This window comes from Perca fluviatilis, chromosome 23 (genome assembly GCF_010015445.1).
Source record: "Perca fluviatilis chromosome 23, GENO_Pfluv_1.0, whole genome shotgun sequence".
Taxonomy (NCBI): domain Eukaryota; kingdom Metazoa; phylum Chordata; class Actinopteri; order Perciformes; family Percidae; genus Perca; species Perca fluviatilis.
The window spans coordinates 16,805,421-16,818,804 of NC_053134.1; the positions used below are offsets into that span (position 1 = coordinate 16,805,421).

Sequence of the window (13,384 nt, forward strand, 5' to 3'; positions counted from 1 at the left end):
ATTTCCGTTTCAGCTGTAACACAGCTGCCACATGGAAACCTAAGTGCATATTAGCTGTCAGTTAATAGTGTGCAGTTTGCTTTCCTTACATACTGTACTTGGCCACCCAAGAAAAGGCCATCTGTTGCATACTTTATTCTGACAGACACGCATACCTGAAGTTTATAACTGTGGCTGCACATCATTCTGTACAGGAAAAGATGTCGTCTATGATAAAATCTGCAGATTACTCCTTTTTCCATTATCGTGCACGCCCTTTCCTTTCCCGTTTTTCATTTCCCACTTCTCGTCTTTATCCTCACTCTCTATTTCATGTGCTCTTTCTTTTTCTCTCCTTTTTTTCCCCCCTTCCTTATCCCCTTTTTCACCTTTCCCCATATTTCTGTGTCAGTATGCTGATAGAGTTTGGGGCCTAGGTAAGGAAAGGGATATCAAATCGGGGATTTGGTTGTGTACGCGTCTCTAGCCAAGGCTGTGATTGACAGGAATGCTAATTCAGCTTTTAGGAGTTTGTTCCTCTCTCTTACTGAGGAATCTTTTACCCTGAGATTGTTGTCGTCACCAAGGACTCTTTTGTTCCATTTTTAGCTGTTGTCTTTTTCTCTTTCTCATGACATTTCAATGCTGTTTCTCGGATGGCGCAGTCCACAGGGAGTTAAGGCAGTTGTTTCACCATTTTTTTTCCACAGAAACAACATATCACTCTGGCATTTAAAAAAAAGAGTTAATGTACTTTCTACTGCAGGGGAACTCAATGTAAATTGACGGAAGATGAATGCAATTGAAAAAGAAAACTAAGATTTTTGGGGGAAAGAAATTATTCATAGTGACACTATGTAACTTTTGAAAAAATAAATGACACATTCTTCCTCTTAAAAAAAACTAAATAAAACCCCTCTCCCTTCATGCTACAGCTTTACTTGATCTTGTATGACCAGTAGCTCATTGTGGCTAATGTTAGCAAACGTTGGCAAACTTAAAATAGATATATCAGTCAGTTTTTACTATGCTCTTGTGCTTTATTATACTACATTTTAGCATTTGCCATTATACTGTATATTTTCATTGTAACTTATGGCCACAGTGGTTGGTGTTATATAAGAAAGCTTTAAGGTTGAAAAACTAATCTGGGTTTGACCAGTTTTCTACCCTTAAATATGCTGAATTATCAGATTTAAGCACACACACATGCACATGTGTAAATCATTGCCTGACGTCACAGATGTCACCGTCCCGTAGGTCCAGCTTGGGCGTTAACAGATTCATCTGTTCTGTTACGACAACATTCCTCATCTGAGAGAAATAAATGGGAGGCGGAAAGAACAGCAAAGGGGAAGGAAAGGAAGAAGGAAACAGTTGTTCACAAGCTGTAAAACCTCACATAAACCCAAGCAGCTTTAGCTCAGCTCACCACACATGTTGCAATTAACATGCAATAGCATGCTTCGCTGGCTGACCTCAAAGGCGGCGCAGTGATGTCAGGTAGCTAGGCATGTGGTTAGCAGTGGGAGTGTAAAGGTCAGTCGGGGCAACACAGATCAAGCATGGAGCGTAGTTCATAGATGTCAGGTGGCCAGAAACACAGCCGTTTGGGAACTAATTTGATACTAAAAAATAGACAGTAAAATTCTGTCTCTGGTTGTATATAACTGTTGTAAGATATCCTCAGTTTATGATGCTTTGATTTATATACATTAAATATACTATACTTTTTAAGTTTCTTTCCCTAAACCGGTCTACTTTACAACCTGTCTAAGTTAGATATTCTGAATTTCCCAGAGTGACTTTGGACCGGCTCCAGAGAGAGGCCTCAACTTGTTGCTTTTAATCAAATTTAAGCACATAAATATACAGTAGCTCACAAGCCAACTAGATTTTGAACAATGGAGTTGTGTTGATGATTGTATGCAGCCGCACCCTTTGCTTAAACCACTGCATTTAATAAAGAAATCCATAATCCACTGCATGTCTGCTTTGGATTTTACTATATTAAGGATATGGGCGGTTGGTTTTTAAAATGGATTTATCCCTGCTAATGGCAGGGCAAGATGGGGCGACTAGAAATACTTCAAGCAGTTCTCGAATTTTTGTCTAAAGCAAAAAAAAAAAAAAGGGAAACTGTGTTTCACACTGGTAAGATATCCCAGGGTTCATTTTTCTTCTAATTATATACTTGCACGCATTTTTAGGTTGTGAAAGAAATAAACTGGGAAAGTGATATTTGTCATGGGTATATCGGCAAAACAAAAAGCTTGTGTCATGAATTGTATTAAACCAAGAAGCAATATCTTAAAGCTCCCTCCACCTATTTTTAGCATTGAGATATTTTAAGGAAAAAGTCAACATCATAGAAAATCCACTTTTTCGCTTCCTTGCTGAGAATTAGATGAGAAGATTGGTACCACTCTCACACCTGTCTGTTAAGTACACTGCAACAGCCAGCAGCCGGTTAACTTAGCTTAGCATAAAGACTGGTAACAGGGGGAAACAGCTATACTAAAAAAGAAATTTGGATCAAAGGTCCAAAGGTATGAATTAAACAAACAAGATATATAACATGTTAATTCATGAGCTTTCAGATTTTATTTTACCTTTTTGGATAGCTTTTTTCCCCCTGATTCCAATCCTAGTGCTACGCTGAGCTAAACTTCAGTAGTTTCATATTTAGCGTACATATACGAGTGGTATCGATCTTCTAACTCTCTGCAAGAAAGCGAACAAGTGTATTTCCAAAAATGACAAACTATTCCTTTTAACTGGGAAGGTGCTGACATGGGTGTCTCAGCTAAACTGAGATTGTTTCTAGAATGTATTTAACAAGAGGCAGTATCTTTAAAACAAAGCTCACTCCACCCATGTCTAAGTTGTTATGACACAAGATTTTATTAACCCAAGAAAAATGGGATTTCTCAGTTTAATTCTGGACAATAATTTGTATCACCTGATTTGTATAACTCATGTATTCTATTTTTATTTTTTATTTTAAAGATAAGTGTTAAATATTTGTAGATTGTTGCTTTGTATAGAGATGGCTTTCTGATAGGCATTGTGGTTGTTTGTCTTGTGTTTGAGTATGCACAAAACTTAATAAATATATTCTGGCTTCAATTCAAGTGATTTCTAGATTTAATATGGTATTAAATTCCTTGTAGAAATATAAACTTTTAAGGCTAGTGGTTGTTTTGCAGTACATACAGTAAGCTCTGTTCCAACACTGACCAGACCAGAACTGTGGGCCCAGAACTGTTTCTCTGGCGCTCTCTTATCCTCAGCCAAGCCATGTCTCCAGGCTGAGGTTTTATCAGCTCGTGAAAACTGCTTCCATGATAAGAAGTATTGGTTGTTGCACAGCTGAAAGGTCAGCCTGATAGGAGAGAAGAAGAAAAAAAGCTTTGGATAAATCCACCAGGTTTGGTCATTGTGATGATTACAGTCCAATTTAAAGAATCGGTCACTTTGAAGTTTCTAACCGTAAAGCTAAATTGAGGAAGCGCAGAAGGGGGTGAAGGGTTTAAGGTTGAATCTGAAAAAAGCTCTCTGTTTGTGTCTTCACCCATTCTATCTCTCTTATTTTGTCTCCCTCAGGTTGGCGAAGAATGATGATGATGAGGAGGAGGCGGCCCGCGAGAGAAGGCGCAGGGCACGCCAGGAGAGAATGAAGGGCAGGGAGGGTGAGGAGCCAAGTGGACAGCCAGACGGTCTGGTCATGACCAACAGCCACAGGTGACACTGTCTGCGACAAATATAAAGTCTGCAGCCGACTGTTTTGCTCCCAATTTTTGGTCTAGCTTAAGGGGCAGAAGAGCAGCAGGGAAAGAAGGAGAGAACAAAATGTCACTGTTATCTCATCACGCCCTGTTAAATTTTTTTATTATGTGTGAAAAACAATTCAGGACAACTAGGAAGATGTCACCAAAATGTATTTCACAACCTCTCCTGTAAAAACGAAACAGTATGTTGTAGGGTTGGAGATTATTTGAAGACTTCTGGAAAGTGGGAACGGTCAATTGTTTTATTCTTTCACAAAACAACTGACCGTTCGCTATGCTCTCAGCTCCTGTTGCTATGCATGTCAAGCTTTTTGTTTTTGCTTTTACAGTAATAGTTAATACAACAATGATAATGGTGGTCGTTTACAGCTCAAAATGAATGGTAAAAGTGGCTTTGATTCCAGACAGAAGTAAACAAAACCAGTCTTATCATTTCTAGCTGGCAATTGTAGAGTTTGCTAGCTGTAATAACAACAGTTTCTGGCTAATTTATTAGTTGTAGCTAGCTAGCTAACGTTAGCTCCACAAGTTTGTTTAAAACTCGGTTTCCAGGTGACTTTTTAATCTTTTTAAAATGAGAAAGTTTTTAAATATGCACGTTATGGCTACACATGATATTGTGCTAAAAGACTAAGGCCCTGTCCACACAAACACATGTATTTTCAAAACTGCTGCTTTTTCTATACGGTTAGGCTGTTCGTCCACACGTAAATGCAGTACCAGGTCACTGAAACCAAACCTTTTTGAAAGCTCCTGCCAGGGTGAAGATTTTTAGAAACTCCGGTTGCATTGGTGTCGTGTAGCCGGTGAAAATGGTGACTTTGGCTTGTGACGTCGGAGTGAGCGCGGTTGTCTCCTTTGTTTGACATCAGATTATGCGCCGCTATCACCTTTTGTTTAGCTACATTACACGAATCTCTGCAATAGCGGATGTAGCTAAGATATTGCTGCTAATAACTGCTAACAGGGCTTGTTACATACATACAGATACATGCACATAGTTCTCCCATTATATTGCGGAACAGAGGTGTCCGAATGCAATACTCCACAACTCACTGCTTATGACTACACTCCCACGACACAGAACCATGCACAGAACTCGCCGCCATCGTCGCCGATTTTGGACGAGACGGACCTCTACGGGAACTTCAGCCTTCTGATTGGCCAACATGGCTTAACGGTTAGGGTTATATCGCCACCTGTTGGTTTGGCATGCTCTTGACAGCACTTGTTTGGGTGTTTTTACGTTTTCATGTGGACTGAGGTTTTTTTTAAACCTTGCTTGTGTGGAAAGATTTTTTTTTTTTAAATACCTGTGTACATGTGGACTAGGCATAAGTCAGTCTGTTATGTTGTTCTAACTTAACCCTATTTGGCTGCTTAGCTTGCGTGCTTGTTTGTATTTTCAGTGTGTTTCCATTGATAATATTACAATAGAAATGGCTTTTAGTGTAAAGACTAACCAATGTGTTTGGAAAATACTATGTCAGGTATCTCCAAATTACATAAGCTGTGCTTTGCTGGAGTTTCAAATTTCCCCATGTCCAATAAATCCCAGACCAGATTCTAACGTTATAGGTCAAATCTGATAGCATCCAGGAACAGCTGCACAGTGGATGCACTAGTGAACAGGGCTTTTTGTTTAACCCCAGAAGCATTGGAACACTTAGTTATTACTGTAGTAAGCTAGTTAGCTAGACATGCTATATTAGCTTACGTTAGAGCATAAAAACACTGTAACATTACATACACTTGTAACATTGTCAGGTGTTGTATGATGGAATTCTGTGAAGTTGCTTTTTCAAACCATTTAATTATTTTGTTATATATTAAAGTCAACTTATGCAAGAATTGAACTCCACTCTGTACCCAGTCCCAGCTGTCAACATGACAACCAACTCATGATCTCATACCTATCCATCAGAAGGACTGCCATAGGAACAAAGGGGCTAACTATCCATTTCTATGCCGTTTTTGAGGCTATGCGATCAATCGTCTTGGCTTCAGTGGAAGTGGTGGGCTGCTCTGACATTGAGCAACACAGTCACCGCTTTGTGGACATGAATGTTTCCTCTCTATGAGCTCAGAGATACATCCTGGGCCAGTAAAACAACAAGGGGATTGTGCAGGGGGATGCAGAGACAGGACCTAGTGTTGACAAGCCATTGTCGATTGTGTAGATGCAAGGATAATGTTTGCCAGACTTTTAGGTCAGAATATTTTGAATCATGCTATTTGGAGTGAGGTGGATTACAAATACTGTTGGTATTTGGTGGGTTGAAAGAGATATATAATAAACACATAGGTTTTTAGCCTTGATAAAAGTGGTCAACCACTTTGGCCCAGACTTACGTATACACTAACAACAACTATTTGATGGATTGCCCTGAAATCTTGTACAGACTTTCATGTTCCCCAGAGGATGAATTATACTGGCTTTGGTAATTTCTTGACTTTTTCGCTCTTCTATACAAAAGAACTATTGAATCAAGGTTAAAAAATGTTTAACTCCAGACATGAAATCCAAGAGATATTCACTAGTTTTCTGTTTATTTTAAGGCCTGACCAATAGTTTATTTTTTAGAATATCTGTGGTGGAGACATGTCAATACAGCCAGTTGTCAGCATTCTCCACATACTGGCTAAAGGGGCTGACTGATGTGGCAGCAACTCTCTGTAAATTTAGGATTTCATTTTTTTTTTGTATCAGTGGCCAGTGTAAGTCACAGTTATGCTGTTGACCATGTCCCAAACATTTCGAGAAACTGTACTTGGCTTAGGCTTTTGTTAAGTTTTGGAAATGTATGCCTTTTCTGTAGTTTCCATTGTGTGTCATGTTAGAGATCTAGCCCCAAGTAAGTCAATTTAGCACTGTTCTTTTGCTGTTTTGTCCTTGTCAAGGCGCCAAGCTTATGCTCATTCAGTATCACCTGTACTTTAGTTACTCACATCCAAACCTGACAACTTCTTAAAATGAAAAACACAAGTATTTTGCCACTTAACAGCTATGAAACTGTTAGAGGTTATAGGCCTTGCTCAAGAGTATCTCAATGCTAACAGGGGATGATAATATGCATGCAGTTTAACAGCTTCAGCTTCAGGCTTCTTCCTCTTTAACAAAAGACCACACAGTGAAATGTTTGTCTCCTCTCACTCCTCCTAGTGTGACAGAGACAGTGTCTGTGAGCAGCTCTTATGGAGGAGGAGGCGGCGGAGACGACGAGGACCAGGCCCTGCTGGATCGCATGGCCAAACGCGAGGAGAGACGGCTGAGACGCATGCAGGAGGCGCTGGAAAGACAAAAGGAGCTGGACACCACCGCGACAGAGGGCGACGACAACGTCGCCATGGAGAAAAACACCGCAGAAGAGGAGAGGCCATCCTCCTGGCGTAGGGGTCGTTACCGTGACAATGAGGATGAAGAGGAGAATACAGAGATGTACAGCTCAAGGAGAGAGGAGAAGGAGCAAGAGGAAGAAGAGGCTGCTCCTGAGGGTGAAGAGGAAGCAGATGAGGGTGTAGATGAAGAGGAGGAGCTGAAAGTGGAGGTGATGGAGGACAAACCGAGAAGGTCTTACTTGAGGGAACAGGTGAGTCACCTGTGGTCATTCTTGTTTGTTTATTTCAGCTGTTTATTGTCTTTTTTGTAGTTGACAGTCCCTGCAAATGTAATGCTTGTTTCTGTAGGAATCAACCGAAGAACCTAAAATTCAAAACAAGGTATGGTCCTTAATTTATTGACTTCTGAATGCACATCCTTGAGTCAGTCACTGCTCTTTCCTTCAAAGAACTGCTATAAACCTTTTTCATAGGAACCCGCTGAAGAAGAAACACATTCAGTAGTCAGTGAGATTTCAAACCAGGCCAAGTCAACAAATTCAAAGGCTGAGGAAGATGCAGTAGCATCAGAGGAGGTACCTGAGGATGATTATGTAGATTATTCATCAGAGAATAAGTCTATGACTCTCAGAAATGACACTGAAGAGGACAATGAGGTATCTGAGATACTGCACTCAGAGGATAATAAGGTATCATTCATGTGGTAAGCTTTTTAGTAGAGGTGTGGTGCACAGCACAGAAAATCTCTCTGGGTAACTTCAGTGTCTTGATGTATCTTTAAGGCGATATGTAAACAAGAATATTTCCATATTAAACCATCAAACATTATTTTAATGAGGCTATCTTGTTGACTTTGTGATTTATGTCGGAGCCAGACGCTGAAATTACCCAGACACCCCGTGTCGTCACAGTGTGGGTTGCACCATTTGCAAACTGGCGGTAACTGAGCCTGTGTTTTAGTGGTCACAGTGCTTTTCTGCATGTCTTCCACCTCAACTATGAGAGCAGCAACACTTACTACACTGACTCCACTCCAAAGACTCACTGCAGAAGGGGGAACATAATGTAATTTAAAATAATCAGTGGGTTTACTGTAAGAGGATATCACTGAGGCATCTTGTCATTTGTATACTTCCAGTCAAATGTTCTAGACCAGGCTACGATTGTTTTCATTTCAGAACCCCTAAAATTAGAAATGTGAAATGGGAATTGAACTACTAAATGAAAATCCCACCCAACTTGTCCACAATATATTTTTCACTTGCAGCAGTTCAATATGTTTTTAAACTCCAAGCTTTTGACGAGAGCTCCTCTCAGTTTCAAGAGGCCTTTGATGGTGTAAACAACGGAGCTCAAAGACGCATCATGTTTCTTGACACTTTCCCTGTTAAGATACACTTCATGTGACATTTCTTTTTCCCATCGAGTAATTTTTTTTCACATTTTTTGAGCTGACATGTGCCCGCTAAAGCTCAGATTATTGCAAAGACCTAATTACAGTAAGTACATATTAATGGGCAGGCTGGCATGTCGTAAAGAGAGTCTTAACGAGTGCTTTATTAAAGACAGGTGTGCTGAAAAGGCCCACCGGCTCAGCCTTTATTATGGTAAAAATGCATAGACTGTGCTAGACAGCATCAACAGTAAGACAGATGTACCCTCTGTGCTACAAGTTAATCATATATGGTGCTTTAAAAGCTTGACTGGCGGTGTACATATTGGGCTTGGACACATAATGATTATAATTGAAAACATTTTTTGATGATGGTCAGAGATAGAAAATATACAGCTGGAGACACTCCCACGCTGATCACATGTTTGATAATCCTGTCTCAGTAGTAATTCTGGAGTGGACGCTGTGTTATGTGATGTTCTGTGTTATTTTGTTTGGGGCGTGCTCTCGTTCTTTCTCATTTGACATCCCGTGATGTCACAAGGCAGACTCCGCCCATTCAGCCTACCCACCAATCACATCTTTGTTCACTGTCCCCCCTGGTTGTTTCTTTGCAGGAAAATGAGAGAGGCAGGGCCAGGGTGGAGAGGGAGGAGCAGAGGAAGCTGAACGGAGGGCTGCACGAGGAGGAGGCGGCTCTCAAACAGCACAGGAAACCTGAGAGGACCCTCAGGTACACACACACAACACACACACACACACACACACACACACATCAAGTGACCTCCTGGTTTCCACTGAGGCCAGATTGGGGATAGCCAGGTGTGATGAATTATTCAAGAAACCCCATTTTCAGCAAAGGTCATGCCAGTTAAGAACATGTGGCTGAAAAATCTAAAATAATTACCTGAATGTAACTAGTCTGTGCTTTATTGCTGAAATATTAAGAGTCAAAATAGTTTATTTTATCTAATTCCACATATGTTCTCCCATTTACAGGGGATGCACCAATATGGATCTTTTTACCCAATAAACAACATTTTCCTACATAAATGTAGATGAAAAATAACTTGCATTATTCAGTCATGATTCAAATAATAGTTTTTTTCTGTGTTTGTTTTTAAAGGCATGTAGCTTTTATTTTTAACCTATTACATACATAAATTCCCCTCCCCTAATTGTCCCAATATTGGCAGTAAAACATAATGAAGAAATAGCATTACTGCTCTATGAAGCTGATATTGGGTAATTACGACATTATGGTGATATATCAGTGCCTATCTACACTTGGCCAGTTGTGGAAAGTTACTGCAGTAACTTAATATTCTTGACACAAAGGTCAGTTGAGCAGATCAAGCTACACAACAACCAAAGCTCACTGTTTCTTTCCAAAACAAGAAATCCAGAAGTGTGAGGAAAACATATTTGATTGAGAAATGATTGATAGCATTCAGTTTAAACAAAGTATAGTCCTGCATTTACTGAATTATACTATACTTACTCTGAAAATGATGGAAGAAGAAATCTTTATATTTGTTATAACACTTCACAGTGTTTGCATATGCTGAACAGAGGCAGTTTAATCAGACAGCAACTTACTGATGTCGCAGTCTGACATTTAGCGTTTGTCACTCAGGCTGGTATAAAAGCATGGAAGTATTGCATTCATTTTTTCATTTCTATTATTATACAGAACAATATTATAAGTAACATTAAATGTGTTACATTTAAACTGGCCTGAGAAGGTTCCTGTTCTGCGACACATAAAATACAGAATCCCATTACCATTGAAACATTACAAAATGAAAGAAAACTGAAACAGGACAAACAACAAATATTGCCTAAGGCATCTGCACAATAATTGAAAAGCATGTCTGAATCAGATTTTCAAGCAAAAAGCTGTTTGTGTTCAGCAGTCAGGCGTAGCAGAGCGGTAGTGTGTGTGTGTGTGTGTGTGTTAATCCCCAGCGTGAAACACTGGCTGAAACTTGAGATGTGCTGGAACATTATCTCAGCGAAGGTGATTGTTGGTATTTGTATGTGTGCACATTTGTTTTTGTCTATATGTGTTTGCTTGTCAGGAAAGAGAAACATTCTTCGAGTGTATGTTTAAATATTCAGTTTGTATCATATGTCAAGTGTTAACCTGAATGTCAACCAGCTTTGCGTCCTACCTCCTCAGTTTTGGATTCAGTTGTGACCTGCATGTGTGCTCTGACCCGTGTTTGTGTGTATGTGTGTCCCAGTCGCGGCAGTGTGCGGTCCCCCGAGGTGTCCGCAGGTGACGACCAGGACGACGCTGCCCGCCTGGAGGCAGAGCGCAAGCTGGAGGAGCTGAAGCGTCGCCGTGATGATGCTGAGAGCGAGGAGTTCGAGAGGATGAGGCAGAAGCAGCAGGAGGCCGAAGCCGAACTGGAGGAGCTGAAGAGGAAGAGGGAGGAGAGGAGGAAGGTGCTGGAAGAGGAGGAGAGGCAGAAGAAGCAGGAGGAGGCGGAGAGAAAAGCCAGAGAGGAGGTAAGGGGATGCTGTGTGATTTTTGTGTATAAACTACATCGATACTGCGGCTATTGTATCACAGTATCACATGCATTAAAAAAGGATAAAAATCAGTCACAATGCAGTCTGCATGGATTGCTGCTCAGGTGTGGAGAGAGTTTTTTTATACTTGCCCTGATAAAGGCCTAAATGGCTGAAACGCGTTGTCACGTTTTAATGATTTAGCCAACAATATATTAAAGGCTTTTTAAACTTTACCCTCTTGAGTGCCTCAGTTTCCTTCTTTTTTTTTTTTTTCTTTCTTTAGTTTGTTTATTGTTTTTCCAAGTACAAATACAAGTGAGTTTAATATGTGGTGCCTGCCAAGGGCACAACAAGAGAACATAATTCAAGAGATTGAATTAAGAAATTATGCCACACATGTTATTTGAGAACAGCAACACACAGAACCCACTACCCACCCACCCATACATTTAGTGTGCATACCTAAAAATGTTTTTTGACGTATTTGGGGAAGCAACATGAAGCTTCAGGCGTTTAAGTGGGCATTTCCTATAGCAGTTGTTGACTGACATCTGAGAGCTGGCGTTGCTAGGAACCGTGCTGTCAATTCACATGATGCTAACTGGTGCACTTAACGCTTTATAGCCTACTAATGGTAACACACAACTGTTTCAGTAAGCACACATAGTGCTGGTTAAGACATCTGTCCCTTTACAACAATTTAACACTTCATTGTGTTGTTAAGTGTCTATTTCATTTGGACAGCAGAAGCTAGGAAGCTAAGCTTACTAGCTTCCACTTCGTAGTGAAAGCGAGTTAGCTTAGCTTGCTAATTAGGACTGATTCCCAGCTGCAGGGTACTATGGAAAAAAATTAATTAAACTTTGAGTTATATTTGTTTTTTGCTCAAAATTACATTTGATTTTAATTTGTCTCATGTATTCCTTTTATTTCTTGTAGTTCCTTGTTTTCCACACCACCACTTCCATGTTGATTTAGTCTTTACACCTGTGTGAGCTGAAACCCATGCATCACACTCACACTAGCGCCGCGCTGACGTTATCTCGCCATACTTCACTGTTATCATGACTCAAGCTATTTGGGTCCCCGACTCGTAACTCATGCATGTCATTCCTTCTTCCTCCTAAAACGACCTCATACTTATGTATCTCAAATGTGATAACCTCCTCCTTCCTATGTGTTCACATCTGTATTCAACCACGCAATGTCGTCCATTTTCCCGTTCATGCGCTCGCTCTGAGGCCCTTGTATTCTCACTCTTACCCTGACTGGTCTTCTTTGTTGATCTTGGCTCTGAACGTGGCGGGTCGTCTCCCGCTATCTGCCCCCGTTCTTCTCCTCTTGTGTGATGTTAATGAGGCCTTTTGGTTTGTAATTAAAAGATGTCCCAGAGATACAGAGAGACTAATTAACCAAGACAAGGCTGCTGGAGAGGGCTGATATACTGCCAAGCACCAGCCCTCTTCTGAATACACTACAAATGAGTCATACATTAATTGTTGAACAAAACTGTTGATAGTCTGCATGTCTCAAGCTTTCCAAAACTGAGGCAGGCGATCACTGTAAATAAGAATTTGCTCTGAGTAATTGAATTTGTTCCTGACCAGCTTCATTAGATAAAGTAAGCAAATCAATTAAAAAGTGGCACATATCTTTTGTCTGGGTTGGCTGTATCTCTGATTGTTGGTTGTCTATCATGTTGGTGGCATATGCTATTCAATATAATTACCAATAAATCATGTCAAAGTCATTCAACTTATACCCATTAACCTACAAATGAATGATGAAATGAACAGAAAGTTCCCTGTCAACTCCAATTGCAAAAGAAAAAAATGAAGGATATCAAGGATTGCTACTTCATTTCTTTCTAGTATTGTGCTCAAATGTGCCTCTTGCTGAACTGCCCCAACTCTAAACACATCTCTTTCCTCAGGAGGAGAAGAGGAAGATGAAGGAGGAGATTGAAAGGAGGAGAGCAGAGGCAGCTGAGAAGAGACAGAAGGTGGAAGACACTATGGACGGGGAAGGCAGACCCTTCAAGTGTGTCAGCCCTCGAGGCTCCTCTCTGAAGGTTGGTCCGCCATTTTTAACCTCGCAACTCTGCCTCCGATTCCAAAAGGAGAATGTCAGTGCATTTTATTTGCCGATTGACCGTTCACTAACCCCTGTGCCTCATAGTTATTGTTTATATATATATATCTATATATCGAGATATAGATATATATATATATATAGATATATATATATATATAGAGAGAGAGAGATATAGATATGTATGTGTGTGTATATGTAGTCCTTGCATAGCACTTATGCAGTCAAAATTCTAAGTAATTCTTCAATGGGTCCTTGATTTTAGACAATT

General features: G+C 40.3%; 1 protein-coding gene across 9 annotated transcripts in view; it reads left to right on the plus strand.

The window, feature by feature from the left end:
- The window catches only part of cald1a (caldesmon 1a), a 60,186-nt gene that overhangs the window by 34,363 nt on the left and 12,439 nt on the right, over window positions 1–13,384 (plus strand). For 5 of the 9 annotated variants that reach the window (XR_005638118.1, XR_005638117.1, XM_039791239.1 and 2 more), the window contains exons 3-9: window positions 3,586–3,723; window positions 6,934–7,360; window positions 7,458–7,490; window positions 7,583–7,684; window positions 9,120–9,235; window positions 10,749–11,016; window positions 12,956–13,093. Coding sequence is in view for 7 of the 9 variants with exons in the window: in XM_039791239.1 (XP_039647173.1) it covers window positions 3,586–3,723; window positions 6,934–7,360; window positions 7,458–7,490; window positions 7,583–7,684; window positions 9,120–9,235; window positions 10,749–11,016; window positions 12,956–13,093 (1,222 nt within the window). In the remaining 2 variants the exon portion in view is untranslated. Of the gene's footprint in view, window positions 1–3,585; window positions 3,724–6,933; window positions 7,361–7,457; window positions 7,491–7,582; window positions 7,799–9,119; window positions 9,236–10,748; window positions 11,017–12,955; window positions 13,094–13,384 lie in introns of all 9 variants that reach the window. The other 4 variants (XM_039791235.1, XM_039791236.1, XM_039791242.1 and 1 more) reach the window with 3 other exon arrangements.